The sequence below is a fragment of the Danio rerio genome, chromosome 5 (assembly GCF_052040795.2).
Source record: "Danio rerio strain M-AB ecotype USA chromosome 5, GRCz13ab, whole genome shotgun sequence".
NCBI lineage: Eukaryota > Metazoa > Chordata > Actinopteri > Cypriniformes > Danionidae > Danio > Danio rerio.
Genome location: NC_141025.1, coordinates 35,526,174 through 35,549,299, shown reverse-complemented (window position 1 = coordinate 35,549,299; position 23,126 = coordinate 35,526,174). Strand labels below are relative to the sequence as shown.

General features: G+C 35.6%; 1 protein-coding gene and 1 long non-coding RNA gene across 5 annotated transcripts in view; one reads left to right on the top strand and one right to left on the bottom strand.

Annotated features, from left to right (window-relative positions):
* Positions 1–23,126, bottom strand: part of lamc3 (laminin, gamma 3) — a 225,036-nt gene that overhangs the window by 37,068 nt on the left and 164,842 nt on the right. For both annotated transcript variants that reach the window (XM_087253657.1, XM_087253656.1), the window contains one exon: positions 15,148–15,381. In XM_087253657.1, coding sequence (XP_087109783.1) covers positions 15,148–15,381 — 234 coding nt within the window. The remainder of the gene's footprint in view (positions 1–15,147; positions 15,382–23,126) is intronic.
* On the top strand, positions 569–4,130 carry LOC147844042 (uncharacterized). Of its 3 annotated transcripts, XR_015491390.1 has the most exons (7): positions 569–674; positions 811–898; positions 2,197–2,280; positions 2,401–2,455; positions 2,555–2,630; positions 2,706–2,882; positions 3,223–4,130. It is a non-coding gene; the product is annotated as an uncharacterized LOC147844042 (long non-coding RNA). The 3 variants fall into 3 exon arrangements; XR_015491391.1 differs by lacking the exons at positions 569–674; positions 811–898 and adding an exon at positions 1,487–2,070; XR_015491389.1 differs by lacking the exons at positions 569–674; positions 811–898 and adding an exon at positions 1,505–1,728.

Sequence of the window (23,126 nt, the reverse complement as noted above, 5' to 3'; positions counted from 1 at the left end):
ACCTTTAAAGGTCCCATATTGGTCCTTAGGGTACAATTTTGTACCCAAACAGGCTATAAAGGTACAAATGTCCAGATTTAGGTTTGAAAGGTACATTTTTGTACCTTTTATAGCACATTTGGATACAAAATTGTACCGTAAAGGACCAATTTGGCACCTTTAAAGGTACAATTATATATTTTGTTTCCCTATAGGAACAAAATTGTACCCTCAGCTCATGATAAGATCAAGACACTACATAACACTAATTTAAATGTATTAATACTAAACATTAATACTAAAATACATAATTTAAAAATATAATAAATAAATAAATTGATTGAATTAAATATTTTAATAATTAATTTTTTTCATGTATTTAAATTACATTTTTTCTCAAAAATGTTAATAATTTAATTTATAATTAAATGTAATTTTAATCATTAAAAACGTAAATACGGGTCTTTGCTTACTGTTTAAGTCCCTATAGTATATATGGGATGTAGAATAAGAACCATGCAGAGGGACAGGATCTTCATACAGGTGGTGATGTTGCTGTCTCTTTAAGAATTTGGCTTGTTGAGACGTTATAGTAGTGTTTGTTACTGAGGCGGTCGGTCGAGTATGCTGGCTGTTTACACAGAACTTCGCACGCTTTTCAAAGAAAAGTCTATTTTGGAGTCCACACTTTTCAGGTAAGAATGTATTAAAGATATATTTTCAGTCTCATTTTTACATGTGAAGCCGTGTTCTGTTGATTTTGTCTGACTCTCTGGTCTCGGCTTTCCCCCGCTTTGTGCTCCGGGCTGGCTGGTGTACGTTGGCCTGCAGGATGGAGTTTGCTAAGATGTCTGCTGCTTATTAAAGAAGTTAATACAATGTGATATCGAAGTCACCGAGGGACATAACGTTATAGAAGGTAAGTACTATATGCTGTTAGTTTTCTCGGTGTAAAAGTTCCCTTTATCGCCTACGTTACGTATTCGCGCCTTATATGTTACGTTACGTTACTGCTTTATTAATAAGTGTTGCCACGGCGGAATATAATCGCAACCCAGATAGCAAAATACACTTGGGCCAGTTGCGGCTAGATTCTCGCCTGCCCGAGTCCGTCTGCTGTATCGTTAAGCCTGATTTATACTTCTGCGTCAGGTGACCGGCGTAACCCACGGCGCAGGCAACGCGCGTGGCTGTGCATTTATACTTCTGCGCGCTGTCTCTGCCGGTCTGCATTAACACTTCCGAAACGCTAGTTGGCAGTGAGGTGTAAATGTTCCTCTGTGTCAAGTTTCTTCGCTACTTTTTTGCATTTCCTGAACACTTCCGGGATGTACAAGTGGCTCAAACTCGCTCATTTTGAGGCAGGAACCGGCGGACGTGCAACAACTTTAACTATGAGGTAAACACAAAACAAAACTTTCCATCCGGAGCTCCTTCACGGGACTCCACACTTGTAAACAATCGCTCGCGCGGCGTCGCGCCATTCGCGCGCCTTTTGGTCCCGCCCAGACTCGTCAGCGCTACCAAGCCGACCAATCACAGAGCTTATGCTACGCGTCGTTGCGACGTATAGTTACATTTTTTGAGAGGTGCACGTCAGTGACGGCGATGGCCACGGCGAAGGGCTATGCGTCAGCGCCGTAGCATACGCCGGTGTTTGACGCAGAAGTATAAATCAGGCTTTACTCGGGCCAGATGCGGCGGCAGAAGCGAGCCGACGCTGCCGTAACCGTGCACCGGAATCGGGCCGTGAGTAATGTGCGGTGTGGCCCGGAGCGGGCGCGACTGAAGTCTTCATATACCTTGATATAAAACCTTTTGTTATTAATACTGGAATTTGTAATTATCGATAATGTTTTATATTTTGAGGCCATTTTCTAGCCACGGTTGACCGCGGAAATGTAATTTTAGACGGTTATATACACCGCCATTTTGTGAAGAAAAATCAAAATTTTGTCACCGGCAAAGCGACTGATTATGTAAACGTGGCTAGTTACAAACGTGGCGTGTGTATGCTTGTACATATCTTCGTTTCAGTGTCTAAGTTACATTAATGTTGAGGAGTGTCCACAAACTCTCATGTCCAGAATTGTTGGTGCTTTACTATCGTTTAACGTTATAACGTTACTTATATATAAATAAAATACTATAAATAAATAGTTATTGCTTTATCTTATTGCTTTCCTGAAGTTTATGAAGTTTCCAATTGTATTTCAGGACAAGATTGAACAACAGAATGCAGCCTAACAGCATCAGAGCAATGAAGGCATGTCATATGAAAGCATGGCTCAGTTACAAGATGTAAGTATGTCTCATTATCTATACCATGGTTTTAATGGCTTACATACTATTTTAAATTTGTAGGTTTTTACTTACAAACAACAATAAATGTACACCCACATGTTTAAAATTATTTTCTAGGTTTTCATCGAAAGATGAGAGATCAACTGAAGAATGCTATGGACCTGACTCTAAGGTACTCTTTCTAAACTTTCTCCACTTGATTAATATTATTAAATTCTAGCTTTGGATGGATTCATTCATATTTGTTTGTATGCCACATCTTATGTTCCAGGAATTGATTTTACAGCAGCACTTCTCATGTTGCCAGCCTTGTTAAGCGAGACACTTCAACATTTCGTTGTGCTCCGGTGCGTATGTTGTTTTTTTGTTTAGTATATGCTGTGATAAATGCATTTTATAATGCTTGATATTCTTCATATTAGGATGATGCAGTGGGTAGTGCTGTCACCTTACAGCAAGAAGGTCGCTGGTTCGAGCCTCGGCTGGGTCAGTTGGCATTTGTGTGAGGAGTTTGCATATTCTTCCAGTGTTCGTGAAGGTTTCCCCCAAGTGCTCCGGTTTCCCCACAAGTCCAAAGACATGCGCTATAGCTGAATTTGGTAAGCTTATTTGTCTGTAGTGTATAAATGTGTGTGTGAATAAGTGTGTCTGGATGTTTCGTAATACTGGGTTGCAGCTGGAAGGGCATCTGCTGCATAAAACATATGCTGGATAAGTTGGTGGTTCATTCCACTGTGGCGACCCCAGATTAATAAAGGGACTAAGCCAAAAAGAAATTGAATGAATGAATGAAATTTATATTAGTCTTTTAATCTGTGATACTTTTTTTTTTTTTTAATCAGTGAATATTAATTATTTTACTTTTTATGCATGTTGATTTTCTCTTCATCAGTGATAGAGTGACTGATATTAATGTAATTATTGCTTTGTCATTTACAGTGAATCATCTTCACCACATCCAACAGTTCAAGTACAGGAGGAGGCCACCGACTGGACAACTGTGTTAACAAGACGAGTCACAGCAGTCTTCAGAGTTGATGGGATTGCGATTGGCCGGGCTAATGATGTGGACGAATATACATTTTTGACATATCCATCTTATTTGAAGAACACCCTGATGTTTCTGCAGTGGAATGTTTTGAATGAAAGGTGAACGGTGACAAGCCTCGATCTACTCCAGTTACCAAAGTGATCAACCTTGTTTTTTGTTTCTCTACATGCTCTTGGGATAATCACGATCAAGTTAATCCAGCACACTGCTCTCATTCATGCATAAAGCAGATTTTTAAATAACTTGTGGTCCTAATGACTATCAAAGAACATTTTCCAGATATGAGTGCTTTACATGTCATGTTTATCAAAAGCATAAACACATATTGTGTTACAACAAATTACAACTCCACTTGAGGATGATGAGGAGTAATCTACTGGTGTTGAGGAAGAGGCTACTGATGTATTTGGTTTTCTGCACTGTTGAAGCAATTTATAGAGAAACATTGCCTTCATTCTGAAATACAGAGAAAATTTTGATGACAAATTATTTATTATGACTGAGTATTCTGACTTAAGACAAATACTTTGGACTTTATAAAGTGCAGTACTTGATGTAGCCTGTGTAATGTGTTTATAAATCTTAAACAGTATTCTTGTGGTCTTTGTATTAAGGGTAGATTATATACTGTACAGTGAGTGAACAATTTTTATTTGTTTTCTAAATTGTTCTTTTTACTGTTTTACATGTCTGCTTTATATTTACTGTGTAATTTTATTTCTTGACACATTCAGTTGTGAGTTGTAATGAAATATTTCTACATTAATAAATAAAAATGGACATCTGCGAACCAAAATATTTTATTTATTTATTTGTGCATGCAGTCACCAAAGGATCAAAATGCCTGGGTCAGTACCCTGAAAATGCTATATAATATAAAAAGGTACATTTTTGTACCTTCGGTGGGGGTACAAAATTGTCCCTTAAAGGGTACAAATGTAGAAGGTACAATTTTGTACCTTTAAATAGAGGTACAAATTTGTATCCTTAAGGGTACCACCCCAGTGACGGGCCATTTGTACCCTAAAAGGTACAATTTTGTACCTTTTTTTCTGAGAGTGTGGGGACAAAACACAAACGAATCACAGGTAATGAAGTATTAAGCCTTTCTCACAAAGAAATCCAAGCAAAATGTTAGCAGGCATCTGTAGCTCCCCTCACGCCCCACCTGTTCGCCCATTTTTGGTTACCCACACTAGGCGTAATGACATGCAAACAAAATGTTGAGGTATTCAGAAACCAATGGGGGATGTCATGGATACAACATCCACATTTCTTACAGTCTATAAGAAGAATTGCACTATAGGACAGTTATGCAGTATGTTACTGTAATTCAAAGTTGCACTTTAAAATGACTGTATATTTTATAGTAAAGATATACAATACTTAAATACATATACAGCAATAGAAATGGTGCTGTAAATACAGTGTTTTTGCTGTAATTGATTCACAGTCAGTTACTGGCAAACTGCTGGCAGTAAGTTACTGTAGATTCTACAGGAAGCTGTTAACAATGTAGTTTATAAAATACTTTGGGGTTTTATATTTTTATGGAAGACAGAACATAAGAGTGAGAAATGACAAGACCTTCATTTTCAAGCAGAACAAATTGTGGAGTATTCAAACACCTAGCTCAAGTTTGTGAATATTAACAAGACATTACAGCTTTTTTAAAAGACCAATTTCCATTCAGAGCCGCAGTCATGTTGCAATCCAAAGGCAACAGGTAGAAAATTGGACTAGATTCATTCAAATCATAAGTGAGAGCTGCAAGGTGATGGGTGACATTTTTGTCAGCATTGCAAACGGTGACGAGAATGTGTGCAATACAGCTGAAATGATTAATCACAGGACGTTTTTTTTAGCAACTTAAAGCCGGTTACACCTGGCCACAAAGGTAGAAAGAGAGAGACAGGCAGGAAAATGGGAAGGTGAAAGAGGTTACATTTAATTCTGTTTGAGCGTAAAGGAAAGGCTGGCTACCATCTGTCTGTCGGCCTCAGCGGATGTTAAAGCTGCCCTTATGGTAATGTGAGACAGATGTGGCAGCTATTGATGGGCAGATGCCACACACACACACATACACACTCAGAAACAAGCACTTCCCTGTGTGCAGATCAAAAGCCGCTGTCTTGGAAGTTGCATTCATTTGCATTCTGAAACAAAAGTCTCCTTATACCCTCAGATTGCTACACGGCTGACAGAGAAATCCGATTCACATTCTCCTACAGTGAGCCTGATTCATATTTAATGCTTAATCAATCAAGAATAATCAAGTTAATCTTACATGATATCCAACTAATGGTCACAAGAAGGCCAGGCTCATTTTATATTCAAATAGAAATCCTAAATATTCACAGGCTCATCTGTGCTATGCAAAACAGTACGATATCCACGGCCAGAGGTCTGCTGGGATTATCATATCAATGTCTTTATTTGAGATCTTGCATCTCTTCGGGCAAGTTTATTCCCAGCGTCTGACATTTGTACCTCTCCTCGTTCTGAATTATTCACTGCTTTAGGGTGGCTAAATGTCAGCACCTCCGCATGGGCCCTTCCTGACTCTTTGAGAGGGGTGAAAGAATGAGAGCAAAAATAAAGACGGCTCTCTTTTTCCAAAAACAGAGACCTTTTCCTACTCCTGTCCTTTGGGAAAAGGGCGCTCTTGACCCCCGGAACCCGTCAGACTGTATCCGTCATAACGCGGTCAAACTCGTTAGAATATTCATTACAGTTTGGTCTACATGAAAGAGCTAATTAGACTGCAGCATTTTCATTTATGAGGCTCCAGATGGTTGAGCAGATCAAAAAGGTTCTATTTCAAATTTTATTTCTCAAAACATTCATATATTCACGTACTCTGTGGCAATATTTACTTTGTGTGATGTTTTTACCCACATATGTTATTCACATATTCTCGTACTCTGTGGCAATATATTTACTTTGAGGTGATGTTTTTTCTTTATTGGGAACATTTTGGGACTTATTTATTTTGAAATCCTTATCTCAATGTTATTTTCAAATGAAGATACTGTAGAACCTTAGATTTTCAATTAAGGTGACAATGGAGTGAGATAAAATTATGTGTAAAAAATATGTAAAGATTTGATATATTATGCGTTGCTTCTCACACAGCTTTTCTCAGCATAGACTAAACTGTAAATATAATAGTTTTTTGTAATTTGTAATTCATGTTTTGTTTTTATGCTTTTGAATTGCATTATGGGATAATTTTCTTTCTTCTGAAAACTTTTAACCTTGAAAAGTTCGAAATCGTGATTTCATTAACATTTGTAATAGCTTAAAGTGATATATTGTCTGGGTTGGTTTAATGCTACAAAAACTTTGTAATAAACTGCCAGTACATTTTCTGGTATTTTACAGACTTATTTATCAGTTTATTATTATTATTTTTTTATATTATACATTGTCAAGCTACTAAAATGTCAATAAAATTCACTTTGTTAAACTACAGAGCCGAGATCAAGGCCTCACACTGCAATTTACAACCGTAAATAAATGGAAAACACTTGTGAATTAAAAGATCTTTTTACAGTGTACTAATGTGGTCTGCAATATTTTTTACCAATCACAAGACATATTGATATTAATTAATATTAATAAAATAAAAGATTCAATTTCAAATAAACACTGTTGGTTTCCACAAAAAATATTAAAATTATGTAATTTTCAACATTGATAAAACCAAAACAGCACATTAGATTTCTTAAAGAGGTGGTCCACTAAGATATAATATTTTAAACTTTAGTTGATGTGTAATGTAGCTGTGTGAACATAAACAACACTTTGAATCTAATAGGCTCAAAGTTCAATGCAAAGGGAGACATGTTTTTTTTTTTTTTTTTTTTACAGAGTTAGCTTAGCAAAGCCTACAGCAAACAAAGTGGGTACTACTAAAAAAAATACATCCATGTTAGTAAGATCACAAATGCTTCAAGTTACACACATATACCCTGCGCAGAGGAGCGCTGATATTTCCACAGAGCTTCTTGTCTCTCTATGTGAGCGCTTTCTCTGCATTATGCATTTCAAATAATGAACTTGCAAAAGATATGTGAAGGTTTCATTCTACTTACACATGCTTATAACCTGAATATATAAATGAAAGACACTAGGCAAATTTTACTTTAGAGAGCAGGCATGAGGTTCAGCTGTGTCCTCAGTGTCATTTTTGTCTGATTCAGGCTCAAACTAATACGACTAATAGCTACTTTGACTGACAATATTTACAGAGCGAAAAAGCATGTGCTTGTAGGGGTGTGACCCTTATCCTGGTGACATGGATCTGCAAATCACAGTACATTATGTTATCTAACCAATCAGAGCTTCTTGATGGTGGGCCTTTTTTGAGGAACTAGGAAAAATGGCAGTCGTTTTCATGTGAGCTGAGTAGCTGGATATGCATAAGAGATTTCTAAAAAATAAATAAATAAATAAAACTATTAAACAAAAATAAAAGAAGGTATGAATGTTAGTGTAACATACTAAAACTAAAGAAACCAAAGAAAAACTAAACAGTCTAGAAATTAAATATAATATTTAAAATAGTTATTGTTTTGTATATCTTGCAAAATGTTCTTGCAAATAGCACCAGAATAGGATAAAGTACTCACAGATACCCTTAGACTCACTTATGCTATCAGTGTATGGTGGCATTTGTGAACCAGAATCTAAGAAGTATTTTGATTCAATCTTTGACTTGAAAATGTATGCTCAGGACTCTGAAAAATAAAACGCTGATCTTCAGTGACAGAGTTGTCTTTTCTTACAGCAGAATATCTTTCAGTTATTTTCTCTTCTCCATTCATTATCTTTTTTCACCTCTTTTTTCTAAAAGTCTGCTTCACTGTAGGAACAATCATGACAGTAGGTTCAGAGAGGGAAAAAAATCAGAGTGGAACATGCAAAAGAAAAAAAAAAGCAGCCTTTTAAAAGCATGACTCACCCTTATAAAACACATTTTAAAGTCTGAACCTCATGTAACAGGATGTAAGAATACATTTACCACAGAAGTGGTCTTTTTTTGGGGACAGTTTTTCTCCTTGCTATAGTATATTTTAATAAAACAAGAAAATATTCACACATTCTTAACTTGTAAAGATTTTATTGTTATGTGATATTTTATGCAGTTTTAATTAATTCATCGTTTTTTTTGTTTTTTTTTTGCTATATTTGCTAACGCAAATACAATGCAAATCAACTTTGCATAAAAAAAGAGTGAGAGAATAAAAAGTAACACTGGACCAGGGTGAGATATGAATGCTCTCACACTCTCTGTGACTGCCACAGATAATGTATATGTACATTCATATGGAAACCCTCAGTCTCAGCAAAACACTTCTTCCTCCTATTCTTTCTGCATATTTCCAAGACAAATTTAAGCCCTCTCGGACTAATTTTATGGATGGGATCACTTAAATTAACACGCTCTGAAAAAGAACTCAAGAAATAAATCAGAAAAAAAAAAATCCACACACACTCGCAAAATATATGTGCATCCGAAGGACATATGCTTGACTTCATTAGCCCTCCAGCACCACAGTACCATTTTCCCGCCGCAAATATTAACATTTTCCAATCTGTTGTATCGCTCGCGGGAAAATAGAAATGACACAAACAGGCAGATTCTAAATAAATCACAATTATCAAGCACTACTACCATCCAGCCCCAAAGAAGTGAGCTTCTCTCCTCTCTTATCTGCGACCAAACAAACAACACCTGTGCTGAGTGACAAGACTAATAACCAATTAACAGCCAATTATAAGCACCTTGCAACACCCACTCACTCGGAAATAGTAAATCAAAGGGGCGTGGCCTGTCAGCGAAGAGCTCCAATTAACACTCATCAAAAGATAATTAGGCTCACGTATATAAACGAGACAAAAACACACTGGGTTTCTGGTGAGCAGAGAAATAAAGAGTGACGTATGCATATGCTAATGGTAAGCGTGCTGGTTTTCAGCAGGGACCTTGTGGGCCTTGTTCTATTTATGAAGCTGGAAAATATTTAAGCAGCTAAATGGCAATGAGCAGCCCCCCGCTGTGACTGGGGCGAAATCTGCTTTGAAGTTAAACAGGTTCATAAATAAATAAAAGCAGCAGGCTCCTCCTTTTCTCCTGGGAGGTGGAGATTTCCTATGCATACTTTCGTTCGATCTTTCACCCCCTCAAGCTCCTCTTGCTTTGATTCCCTCATTCCGTCTTGCTTTCATTCCCTCCCTTTCTCCGAATCGCTCGCTCCCATTCGTCCTTTTCCCAACCCTGAGTGGTAGATAAAGTCATGTCTGACATTAATTTGTAATGTTAAAGACTTGTACCAAACTAATCACACATTACGCTCATAATAAGAGCGATGGAGGTTTAATTTGCCGCATATTAAGAGAGTGAAATTACTCATCAGTGGGAAAGAAAGACAGAGCAGGAGAGCGATAGATAGAGAAAGAAAGATGGAAGGACTAAGCTCAAATCCACACTGAAAGAAAGCAGACACAAATAAACACTCTTTGTTGTGCAATCGACATTACAATTAATTAGTGGGTTGACTGTCTCGCAGGTCTAATAGAGAAGAGAGTAGCAGGCGTGAACTCTATCTACACTCGACAGAAAGACAGGCCGCCATTCAGGCTGCTAATGGGGTCACGGGAAGAACAAGAGGAAGAATGAAGAAGTGAGAGAGGAACAAGAGGAAGCAGGATGGAAAATGACAGAAACAAGAAGAGGATTGTGAGAGGAACATCTGAGTGATCGTGCTGGAGGTGTAAAAATGTATTTGGAAACCTATATATTCAGAAACGCTATAAGCAGACCACTTGTGGATAAATGAATGGGAGAAACTGCAGCGGGCAATATGGTGGCTGCAGAAATAAAAGATCTAGCTTTCAGATAACAGAGCGAATAGTCTTTTTGATGGAGGGATTGGTTGTATTTTATTTTTCATTTGGCAGTGATAGGAGCGGTACTTTTATGTCTGTTACACCGCCATTCAAATGTTTTGAAGCACTTCAGAGCCTGAAGGGCTTTCATATTTGAAAGAGTCAATCTTGGGTCGTTCTAAACCCCTGATAAACACAATCTAAATCTGACAATCCTTGACGTTTTATACTCACCATGGGTTAATATTAAATCTCTGGGATTCATAAGTTGATTTTTTACACTGTTTGTTTAAAGTTAAGATCAGTTAAGTTTTTTTTTTTTCTATCGTGAAGTATATCCACTTGAAATGGTGCTAAAATGAGAAAACAAGGTGTAGGACAGTGCATGATTTCGTTCTTTGGCGAATGATTGGATTGTTGGAAGATGGATGTTGCTAAAAAATAAATGAAGATTGACGAATAGATGAAAAGAGAGCAGGAATGTTTAATTTTATATAAAATTGTTTTCAAAATTGAAGAGTTCAGATGCCATCTGGAATTTTCTTCTACAATCAACTATTCTTCTACAAATACACTATTCTTTGCCATAAAAAAAGAAATGACTGAATCAAGACATAGGAGCCTGAGAGAAAAGCTAATATTAGAAGAAAATGTTAGATTTTTGCATCTGAACTCTTCAAATAATAGCAATGACAAACAGGTAATGTTTGGCACATAACAATATTCAAACAATTTCTGAAGAATGCCGTGACATAGACTGTGGACTAACAGCTGTTTGCCATGTTAGGAATAAGGTCCAATCCCAATGAAATTTTTTTTACCGCTACCCTTTCCTCTACCCTTTCCTCTTGGCCCTTAAAACAGTGTGAAAGGAAAGGACTTCAAATTTTACCCATAAGGAATGGGACACCACTACAGCACCTGCACAGGTCATCATATGTCATCTCCAACTCTTACTTCATATGAGATCGACGATGGCGACTGCTGCAGTTATTTCAGTTGCATATTTTTTAGCATTTATAATCAGGAAATCACCAAAGTCAAGAATATCATGTTATCATAATGATATAATGTTGAAATAAGATAATAACTGTACTGTGCATTTACACTGTGGCCCTATTCATCTATGTAAACACAAAAAAACAACATTAGCGTTATACCAGACACTGTAAAAAGGTAATTCCCAGCCACAACACCTTTCTGACAGGGGTTTCCAGTGTCAGATGTGAAAGTATGTTGTGGGACTACTGTACATGAGTTAATATTATGGATTTTAGATAGCAAAATTTAGTGGGTTTTATTTTAGAATTTTCTTAAAAAATGGAGGGTAAAACATTAACACAGTTATGAATGTATCAAAACACATGCTTGTTTGTTGTAAAAATTTGTAATAATGACAAAACAATACAAATTTGTGGATCTCCTGAGCTGGTGTTTTCTGGGAAATGTTCTTACCCCTTGGTTTTGAGTGTGGTCCTGAAAAATCTCAGTCTCAAGGGCTATCTAGCCCTTCACTTTAGCCCTTTGCCTTTAAGCTGAAGAGAATCGGGACACCCCTACCCCTCGTTTTGCTCGTTCATGGTAAGGGGAAGGGCTATGGGGTAGAATTGGGATTGGGCCTAAGTTACATTTTAAAATATATTTTCAGCTGCCACTACTTGGATCTACTAAGAAAACCTAGTGTTATATAATCCTTGAGAAATCCTTTTAACGTGCTGATTTGGTATTCAAGAGACCTTATTATTAGACATCTGAAAATGGTTGTGCTGCTTAATGAACTGTGGAAACGGCAGTGCAGTGTCTTTTCTTGCTTGTTAAAGTAGTGAATACACTGGCATTTCCTTCACCTCATTGTATATTTTCAAGTGAAATTTATTTTTTATAAACGACCCAACACAAACAGATTCTCTTTAATTCATTGTATTGTTCTTTTAAGATATTAAAGCTACTCTGAGAAAAGATGAACTGGGAAGCAGATGAGGGAGTGAGATGGACATCCTAGATGAAAAAAAAACTAAGAAGTACATGAGAATGAAGTTTGAGCAAAGACCCCTCGCTGGTGCTCAGCTTGAAGCCTCGCTGAACTGCACACACTGAACAGCAGCTTCATCTACAGCAGTCAAGAGAAGACGCTGAGATGCTGCTGGCCTCCAGAAAGAGCTCAAAGGAAAAGCCACATCTGACACTTGCATGATAAAATGATCAAAAACAGTATTAGAAATGGATGAAGTGAATCCTGGATGAAAAAGTGTCACTTTCGAAAACAGAAGGGGAAAAAAAAAAAAAACTTTTAGTGTTTCCAAACATTTCCAAGTTGGTGTATCTACATAAAAAAGACATTTCAACTGAATTTCCCACAAGGAACATTTCTATGAAGAGGAAACCAGTGGTGAAGCTGCGGGTGGGCCCATTCTGTGGCCCACCTAATAAGAAGTAAGGAATTTAATTTTAATTTGTGAAACAAACTGCAATTCATAAAACAACAACAACAAGACTAATAATAAATCTCTTTTGGAACTGTAACTTTAACATTGATATTAATTAGTGCAAGTTAAGTATTGGTAATTAATATGAATTAATACTGTAAACCAGGTTATTTTTTCATATTTATAGTAAAGAAAACAAACAGTAAACAATGTAAACAGTAATGCATACACTGCAGGCATAATAATTATGGGAATATGTGAAAGTGTATATTCTGATCTTATTCCATTCCCCCATTGGCATTTCATCTATGCCAAACCACAATAACCTGAAAAACTACTTTTAATTTTGAATATAAGTGATGTATCTTTCTTTAAGGCTGGAAGTGAAAAATGTCTTACATTCAGATGTGCATAGTTATACAGATAAAATGGAGCAGAAACAAAGATTTAAAAGCATATGCCAGTTGTTTCTCTCTTCTATATGTATTGTAAAAAAATGACAGGACATGAAGTGTATCTTGACTCACTGTTGCATGAAAACACAGCAAATAATTGCAAGCTCATAATAAACTTAAAGTGTCCCTATTAAGAATAATGAAGTGTTCATATTTTGGGTTTGAGAGTCCTCAACAACAGACGGATTTACATGCAAGGTCAAAAAACACCTCTGTTGCATTTTAATATGCCTTTATTTTTACCCTGTATGCTCAGTGACTTAAAAAAAGAGTCACATTTCTCCAAACTCTTCCTTTGCATTACACAAATTTGAGTTGATTGCTCTGATGACCTAGGGCTCTGTTTTAACAATCTGGGCGCAAAGTCTAAAGTGTATGGCGCAAAAACACAAGGACATGTCTGAATCCAGTTATGAGTGTGTCTCTCATTCTCTATTAGAGTCAGCTGTGTCGTGCCATGGCGCATTTGCTATTTACATGGCGGACTTTGTAAGTGGAAAAGCTGAACGCTTCACTAGCGAGAAAACAATTACCATCTGTAGCTCGAGGATAAAGAACGAGCCTCCTCCATTCAACTTCTTTACTTTCTCTTTACTTTACTTTTACTACTTTACTTTCGTAGGCAAAGCAAATGGAGGAAATGTATACATGAATACATGTATGTATACATGCATATCTCTAAAACCTGACAGGTGGATAAATCTAAATTTGTTTTTATTAAAACAAATATAAATATGCATATAATAAATAATACTGCTAATAATAATAATATTATACAATGCAAATTGTCATGAATAAAGTGAAAAAGCCCCTAGAAGAAGAAGGCATAGAGGTGGTGGTTTTTATATTTATGTGGAAAATCATAATTTTGGTAACATTTTTATCCTTTATTATTTTTTCATATGTAAAAATATTTGTGTATTGTTGTACATCATCTGTATATTAAGCAATGTGTAAATGTTTAGACCCGCATGGGCACATAACTAAAGCGCTCTGCGCTGGACTTTAGACTAGCTTTTTGATGGTCAATGGCACAGTCTATTTCAGTTCCTCAAAATAGCGACGCACCAATGCGCCTTAACACATCTCCATTTTAGACCAGCACACCCATGAGTCCAAAAGGTGGTGAAAATGAATTTGCTATTTAAACAATGTGGCACAAAAATGTAAAAAGGTTTGAATTGTGCTGGTCAACAACATCGCACCAAACACGTGTTAAGCCTTATTGCGCCGGTTGTCTGATAGGGACCCTAATGTTTTATGATTGGCCTGTGTCTCATGTCTCAATGCCCAAGGAACACCCATTACTAGTTAAGAACACTCATTATTAATAAGGTTTCCTTGTGGGCGGGCAATGTTTTATTCAGACGCCAGAACAAAATGGCTTAAGATCCATTTGAAATATAACTCTTTTTAACGACTCTGAGTCAACTCTTTCATTTTGAGAGACAAAAGCTTTACATATGGTGCACTTGCAGATTTAAAATTCAGCTCAGATGTTTTACATTACTTACAGCTGTGTTACTAATGGTATGACAGGTAATTTAAATAAATCAAAATAAACAATACTATAAATATAATACTAAGATTGATAATATCCATAATGGGGGCCCTATAAACTCTCATACCAAAATATTAACTGCATAAAGCTGATCAATTGGAAAGAAGTTTCAGTGATGCTTATGATAAGTAGAGAGAAGCCACCATCCAAACAAAACAAAAAGCAACACGGCTGTCGATAGCAGTTCACTTATAGTTGACTATAACAAGCTTTTGGTCAGCAACATTACTTTTAGACATGGCTGGAGATACAAAATTGTCAATTGATGAAATTTTGGGAGCAATCTGTGCTTCATACACTTGACAGAAAAAAACTATAATTTACAGAATACACATTTATATTTAAATGCGGTAGCCACTTCTGAAAATTCCTAGTGTGTATCATACTGTGATAGAATGACATTTCCTTGGCATAGATCACACACAGACGTTGCCTAGACTGACTGCATGCAAACAAACAAATAAACACACTCCCAACCTGTCTCCGGGTGGCAGGTCCCATGCTGATTGCAATTGCAAGGTACACAAGGGGAGAAGGGTCCACCATCAGGGGTCTCCCTGGTGAATCCGGGAGCACAGAGTTGACAGAACTGGCCTGCGAATCCTGCGGGACAAGAGCACACCTCCACCCACAGAGCATGAGGGAGCACATCTGGATGATAGGCCTTCTGGACTGCAGATTCCAGGCTTACTCTGGAGAGTTGAGATGTGTCTGCAAGCAAGAAAAATAAAAATACAACAATATCTGTAGAACCTACTTATAAATAATACAATACATAAATACACTACTATTCATAATGGTTGATTGTTGTTCACACACAAAAACAATGACAATAACAGAAATAACAACAATGCATAATAACATCCACACTAGTGCACAATAAGATTCAAAATCAGCTTCTTAGAAAAAACCTTTGAAGGGTCATATGCAGTAGTGTAAAGTAACAAATTACAAATACTCAGATTACTGTAATTGAGTAGTTTTTTTCAGGAATTGTAATTTACTAAGTAGATTTATTATTGTGTACTTTTACTTTTTCTTGAGTACATTTTTAGTGCTGTATCGGTACTTTTACTCCATTACTTTCCAAAAGCCTGCAGTCACTACTTTATTTTTTCTTGTCTATGATTGGCTGAGTAGAAAAATCAGTCCTGTGATTCCTGTCCAATCAAATCACATAGAAAGTAAATTACATCATATTGAACTCCCTCAAGACATGGGCTCTTTATAAATGCAGCAAACCTTTTGAAAGCATTAAAAATCTGCAAGAAGTCCAAAATCTTTACACGCATTGACCGTCACTGATGAGAAGATGAAGGATGTCGACTGTATGATGAGTGAAATCACTAAACAGCCTTAAACAATCCCTAAATGGAACAAATAAAGAATGGAAGGAAGGGCAGAATAAAGGAAGGACTGAACAAGGAATGGAAGAACTAAATGAATGAACGAATGAATGAACAAAAGACCTAATGAAGGAAGGAACAAAATATGAACGAACAAACAAATGAATGAGCGAACGAATAAAGGGAGGAACGAAGGAAGGACCAAGTAAATGAAGGAAGGATTCAAGGAAGGACTAAACAAATGAACGAACGAATGAATGAACAAAAGACCTAATGAAGGAAGAAACAAAAATCTGAAAGAATGAATGAGTGAACGAATGAAGGGAGGAATGACAGAAGGACCAAATAAATAAAGAAAGGATTTAAGGAAAGACTAAACAAACTAAGGATGGAAGGAAGGAAGGAAGGAAGGAAGGAAGGAAGGAAGAAAGGAAGGAACAAATGAACGAATGAATGAATGAACAAAAGACCTAATGAAGGAAGGAACAAAAATCTTAACGACCGAACAAATGAATGAGCGAACAAATGAAGGGAGGAAAAAAAGGATCAAAAACGAAGGAAGGATTCAAGAAAGGACTGAACAAACTAAGCAAGGAAGGAAGGAAGGAATAAGGGAAGAAGAAGAAAAGAACAAATAAATAATTGAACAAATGACCTATTGAAGGAAGGAACAAAAATCTGAATGAACAAGCGAATGAGTGAGTGAATGAAAAATTGAAGAGAGGAATGAAGGAAGGACCAAATAAATGAAGGAAGGTTTCAAGGAAGGACTAAACAAACTAAGGAAGGAAGGAAGGAAGGAACGGAAAAATAAACAAATGAATGAATGAACAAAGGACCTAATGAAAAAAAGAAAGAAAATAAGAACAAACAAACAAATGAATGAGCAAACGAATTAAGGGATGAATGAAGGATCAAATAAATAAAGAAAGGATTCAAAATAGGACTGAACAAACTAAGCAAGGAAGGAAGGAAGGAAAGAAGGAACGAACAAATGAATGAGCCAACGAATAAAGGGAGGAATAAAGGAAGGATCAAATAAATGAAGGTTTCAAGGAAGGACTGAACAAACTAAGGAAGAAAGGAAGGAACTAATAAATGAACAAATAAATTAATGAACAAAGGACCTAATGAAGGAAGGTTTACTCTATTTGCACTACATTTTTTGGGCAAGTAATGGTACTTTTACTTGAGTATGATTTTTCAGTACTCTCTCCACCACTGGTCATATGACAGTTTTTATATTACATGCAGTTATTACATTGAGTTGCTACTGGCACTGAAGATAGAATGAATAAAAGTTCACCTTACTAACAAAGTGTTTTAAAATATGATATATATTAAAAAACATATTTTACAACGTAAATAATTAAAACTTTTCATGTTACCTTAAACTTCTTTCTAAAGTTTTACCAATCCAAAGCTGCTGAACAGTACTGAAAATATATATTTTTTAAAGAGTAAGAAACATCATGCGTAATAACTAAGCCGAGTTCTTGTGAAAGAGTTGTGTGTATGTTTTTGAAAGCAGAGAGTGATTCAGCTGTTGTGATGGATTTTGGAGCTCCGCTGAATGTGAAATCTGGGTGTCCCGTCCACTTGTAATTGCCGTCACGATGTAGCTTTGCTAGCCTGCCTGCTAAAGCTCCCCTCTCTCACCTTTGCTTACATACAGACAGACATCAGGACCACTGGGCGCAAGCACATAGAATCTTTGATCACCATATGAATAAATGAACAAGGAATGAATTAATCAATAAGGACTGAGCGGGGAGAGGTGGAACACGGTGAAGGTGAGTAGATCTTTGTTTCTCCCAGAGATCCACATTGCCTCATAAATAGTGATAGAGGGAGACTGTACACAGATCAAATTTCTCTCACTTCGACTCATTCTTTCCCCGGGGTCTTGAAGTCCTCACATCTCAACTTCTCAACTTTCAGATCAGGACATGGCCCGGATGACTAATGTTTATGTGTTCTTTGAACAGCTCATGCAGGAAAAAAATGAAGGAAAAAAAAACTGTCTTTTTTCTTTCTGTCTAAAATGTTAAATATGTGGTAAAGAAATTCTGTACATTAAAATGCAATCTTTAAATAACAAAATACATTTGGAAATTTATTTCAGGGTGTATACATTTAAAAAAAATATATAAATATATTTTAAAGAGTCGCATTCGAAAACTGTACAGAAATATTATGTACAAAATTATGTTCCGCAATACAGACATAGTTGTTATTTGTCTAGTTTTTTTGTTACAGTGGTAGTTAAGAAGAAGTTTCCCAAAGCACCCGAGTTAATCATATGAGTGTCACAGCAAAGGAATACTTAGGAACTGCTGATTTTTATTTATTATTTATTTGTGACATAATTTAAATTGATTATTATTTCCACTATGGTGCCAAATCATTCTAAGAACGCTTCGGTACGGTTACGGTTGTTTCTCCACTGAGCCTGGAATGTCACGATTACAAACCGTTCTCTGCCTGGATTCCTCTGCATGGAGACAACCGTACTTGCTGAACTTGACTTTTTTTGAACTTTTGTTTGAAAGCTTTAGTGGCACTGTAGCTGTCCAAGGTACTGTTGTATGAGTTAAATTATAGCCTATATATAAACCGGTAAACAAGTCAAATAAATAAATAAATAAAATAAATATGGATTCTTAAATGTCGGTATTGTTTTTACAAAAAAAATAAAAATAAAATAAAAATAAATAATTAAAATGTTTCATAAAAATAAAATGAGCAATTTTCACCATTTCTTTTTACGATTCAGTTAAATATAAGTTGGACATTTATGGGGCCATTTAACATGTTTCTGTGTTTTTTTTTTTTTTTTTGTTCTCTGTGATCTTTAATACATACTGGGTAGCTACGCAAAATATTTTCTAAAATGTCAAGCAAAAATTTGTCTAAAGCTTAAATGATGAAGACAATAAAATAAAAAAACAAAACAAAAATAAAATGATAAAAATACAAAGATAAGAAGAGCAGAATTTTTCTAAATTATAAAAAAATATTTGTTTTTATTTTACTCGATGCATTCATGATTTAATGTTTGAATACTGAAATAACAGCCATCGAAAGTGGACGGGCGGTCCTGAATTGAATAAAATCCTGCAGGAGCCCCAGGTGCTGTGTGTACACTAAAGAGAAGAAATATGAACTTAAATGATTTCATCAAATAGCTGCAATAAAACAAAGAGTAAAAAATTTATAGGGGTCTAAATACTTTTGGTATCACTGTGTATATACTGTGTAAACATATCACCATTTCAATAGTGAGCGGGGAAAAGCAGCTCATTTGCATTTAAAGCCACAGGCTACAAAAACAACTACAGTATACTCAGACACCAAAATAGGCAGATTCCGGAGGCTATAATAAATAGTCTAATGGGTATCTTGAGCTGAAACTTTATAGACACATTCTGGAGACACCAAAGGCATATCTTACATCTTGTAAAAAAGGGCTAAAACAGGTGCCATTTAAAAACTGTATATTTGTTTGCTAATATTTTTTTTTTTGCCCATTTTGTTATAATTTGAAACAAAAATATATTCATTCTTATTGGAGATGCCTTTTGCATGTGTGTGTGTTTATATACAGTACATACTGATTATAATGTGTACATTATAGCAGAGCAGGGACCTCAAGTACACTGTAAAAAAAAACAACGTATTTTTACAGAAAATATTCTTACATTTTTTACAGTAATTTTTTGTCATTTCATATTATATTCAAAACTTAGTAAAATGACAACCAATCTCTCTAAATTAACCGTTGGACTTTTATTTTAGGTACTTTATTATTAAAGACAAATTACTGACATTTGTGGTTTTTATACAGGGAAATTACAGTATTATTTATACAGTATTTTTTCTGTTATTTTAAATTATATTCAAAAGTTCGTAAAAATTACAAACAATATCTGTAAATTAACAGCTTGAATGTTATTTTATGTACTATATAAGTAATGACAAATTACAGCAATTTGTCTGTTTTTTTACAAAAAAATTGATGTATTATTTACAGTGTTTTTTCCTGTTTTTTAAGTACATTTAAAATTACGTAAAATTAAAGTAATAAATTGTAATTACTTGCTCTGTAAAAAAATAAAAATAAATCGTAAAAAAGGTCAAATGACTGGCAGCTACGGCTGCCAAACAAAAACCATAAAATTAAGGTAAAATTTCTTTGTTGAAAAAAAATGCAAAAAATAATAAATCTACAGATATACTCATTAAAATGTTTACAGAGAAACAATGTTATTTTAAAGACTTTTCCAAGATTATTACTATCAAATCCATTTAATAAAGTAACACGCTAAGAGTGCTCACATACACCTGTTCCAGATTCCGCTGACTGCACACACACAGTCGGAGGACTGTTATGAACTGATTACATGCACTTTAAAAGCAGCACAGACGCACGCACCAATTGCTTAGTCTTGTTATACTGTTACTGTGAACATTATGACGCGTTTTTCTTCTTTTGCCTTGCTTTGTTTGTTAATTGTTTAAGTTGTTTGCTGCCAGGACTGATCATTTGCTTGTTAATTGACCATGACTCTGGATTCACTGCATACATCTGTATGCAGTTTGCCCCTGTGTTGACTTGCTTGCCTGACCATCTCTGTGTAATACACCTGCATTTGAATCTGCACTTCTTTGTCAGCGTCCCCTCCACGTTACAGTTCCATTTCATTTAAGATTTGGAACTGAATCATTTAATACAACTTAAACCTCTACATGTTTTAAAGTAATACTATTCAATAAAATGTAATGTTATAGTTGTGAGAAGTTTAATCACTTGTATCTCGTTTGATGTTTTTTCCAAACTTTTTTGATCCAAAATAAAACTGTTAAATTACGACCATGAGCATGTTTTGGCATTTTATTAAAGGCGTTTAATTGTAAAAAAAAATTAAATAACATTGTTTTTTCTTGAACTTTTAGTGCAGTCACTTTATTGATGGTGTTCAATCATAATATTCTAGGAAAAGTCTGTAAAATAACAGTTTTTCTCTGTAAAACTCTTATTGTGTTACTTTATTAAATGGATTTGATCGTAATAATCTAGGAAAAGTCTGTAAAAAAACAGTGTTTTTCTGTAAATATGTTAATGAAAATATCTGTAGATTTAATATTTTTTGTACTTTATTTAAACAAAGAAATTTTACCGTAATTTTATGGTTTTTGTTTGGCAGCCGTAGCTGCCAGTCATTTGACCTTTTTTTTACGATTTTTTTTTTACAGTGTATCAGTGCTGCGTACGCACTGATATGTAATGGGAAAAAATGAAAAATAAGTTCGTCAAATGCTGGATTCGAACCGGATTTATGAATGATAGTCAAAAAATGTGGCCATGCGTTTCAAGAGCCATGCCACTCGTGCTGCTGATAATCGCTCGACTATCACTTAATTACTCTATTCCAACAAGGTGTCCAACGAGACACCACTACCAACGTCAGCTCTCTCACTCTATTTTTTTCTTTTTTTATTAATTGCGGAGGACAAACTTTTAAAAAACACCTTTCTCCTTTTGCTTGATTTTGCCATTGCTTCTTCGTTTGGTTTCACCAAAGTAGAGTCATTAGCATATTCATACTAGGGAGGAGGCAGGGAGGGGTTTTGCGCTTGTTTACGTGCGCTCAGTTTCAAGTTAATTCGGATGTACAAAGAGGATATGCGTGGGATTCGGCGTACGAAGTGTTTCATACATCTGAGTTTTTTACTGCGTACACACATTACAGTTTTGTGCGTACTGTATGCATTGTTTTAGTATGATTTCAACGCAAGTCTTCGTACATGAGGCCCCAGGAGAGCAGTTAAAACTCATGCACGTATTTTAGTGCAGCAGAATCAATAAGAGTACCTGTCAGCACAGGATGCGGTGGAGGAATAATTATGCTCTTTGGTAAGCTGTAATTTACTTCCTTTGATGAAGAAAACAGACCACAGAGAGACACAGAGTGAAAATGTATTCACAATGGGGTTCCTCTACTCAATCACACCGAATCAAGCTGTTTGTTTCACACTCACACACGCTGCTGAATTCAAACTGCATGTGTTAATAAGTGCAGTTTGGTAGGTATGAAAATAGTTTAGGTTTCTCTTATACTAGTTTTCTCTTTTTCTACAACTACTGTCTGCTGAGTAATGATGTTCAGTGCTTTGATTTTGCTCCTGATTAAACTTGAACTTATTGAGTTTTACTTTTTTCTATGGCAATTATGCACATCTATCTTTCTTTATTTCTTTCTTTCTTTCTTTCTTTCTTTCTCTTTCTTTTTTCTTTCTTTCTTTCTTTCTCTTTTCAGTTTAGTCACTTTATTAATTTTTATAATTATTATTTTCCAGTACATGTTTTACGCAGTGGATGCCCTTTCAGCCACAACCCAACACTGGGAAACACCCATACACTCTTGCATTCACATACATACACTATGGCCAATTTAGTTTATTCAATTCACTTAGAGCACATCTTTTTGAACTGTAGGGGAACTGGAGTTTCCAGAGGAAACCCATGCCAACACACAGGGAGAACATGCAAACTCCACACAAAAATAAAAAAAATGGCCCTCTGCACCATCGTGACACCCTTTTTTTCTTTGAACAAAACCAAATACTTCAAACAGAAATTAATAAATAAATAATAATATAAACAACTATAATTTTTTAGGGGTTTCATCTTTTATTGTGATGGAATAGTGAAGGACAAACAGACAAGCATAAGGAGCAGATGCTTAATTTGAGATCGGACAATGGCGACTGCTGTAGTTATTCCAGTTGTGCTATTTTCTTGTATTTATCTTCAGGAATCACTAAAGGCATATATCATGTTATGATTCTGATCTAATGTGGCACTAAGATCGTAACTATACTGCACATTTACACAGAGGCCTTATTCATCTATGTAAACGCACCAAAAACAACATTAACATTATAGCAGACACTGTAAAAGCTCATTCCCAGCCACTAGACTTTTCTCACAGGATTTGAGTGTCATCGAGTGTTAGAATGTTGTGGGACTACTATACAGGAGTTGTTATTATGGATTATAGATCGGGAAATTTAGCGGCTTTTATTTTAGTGTTTTTTCATGGTAAC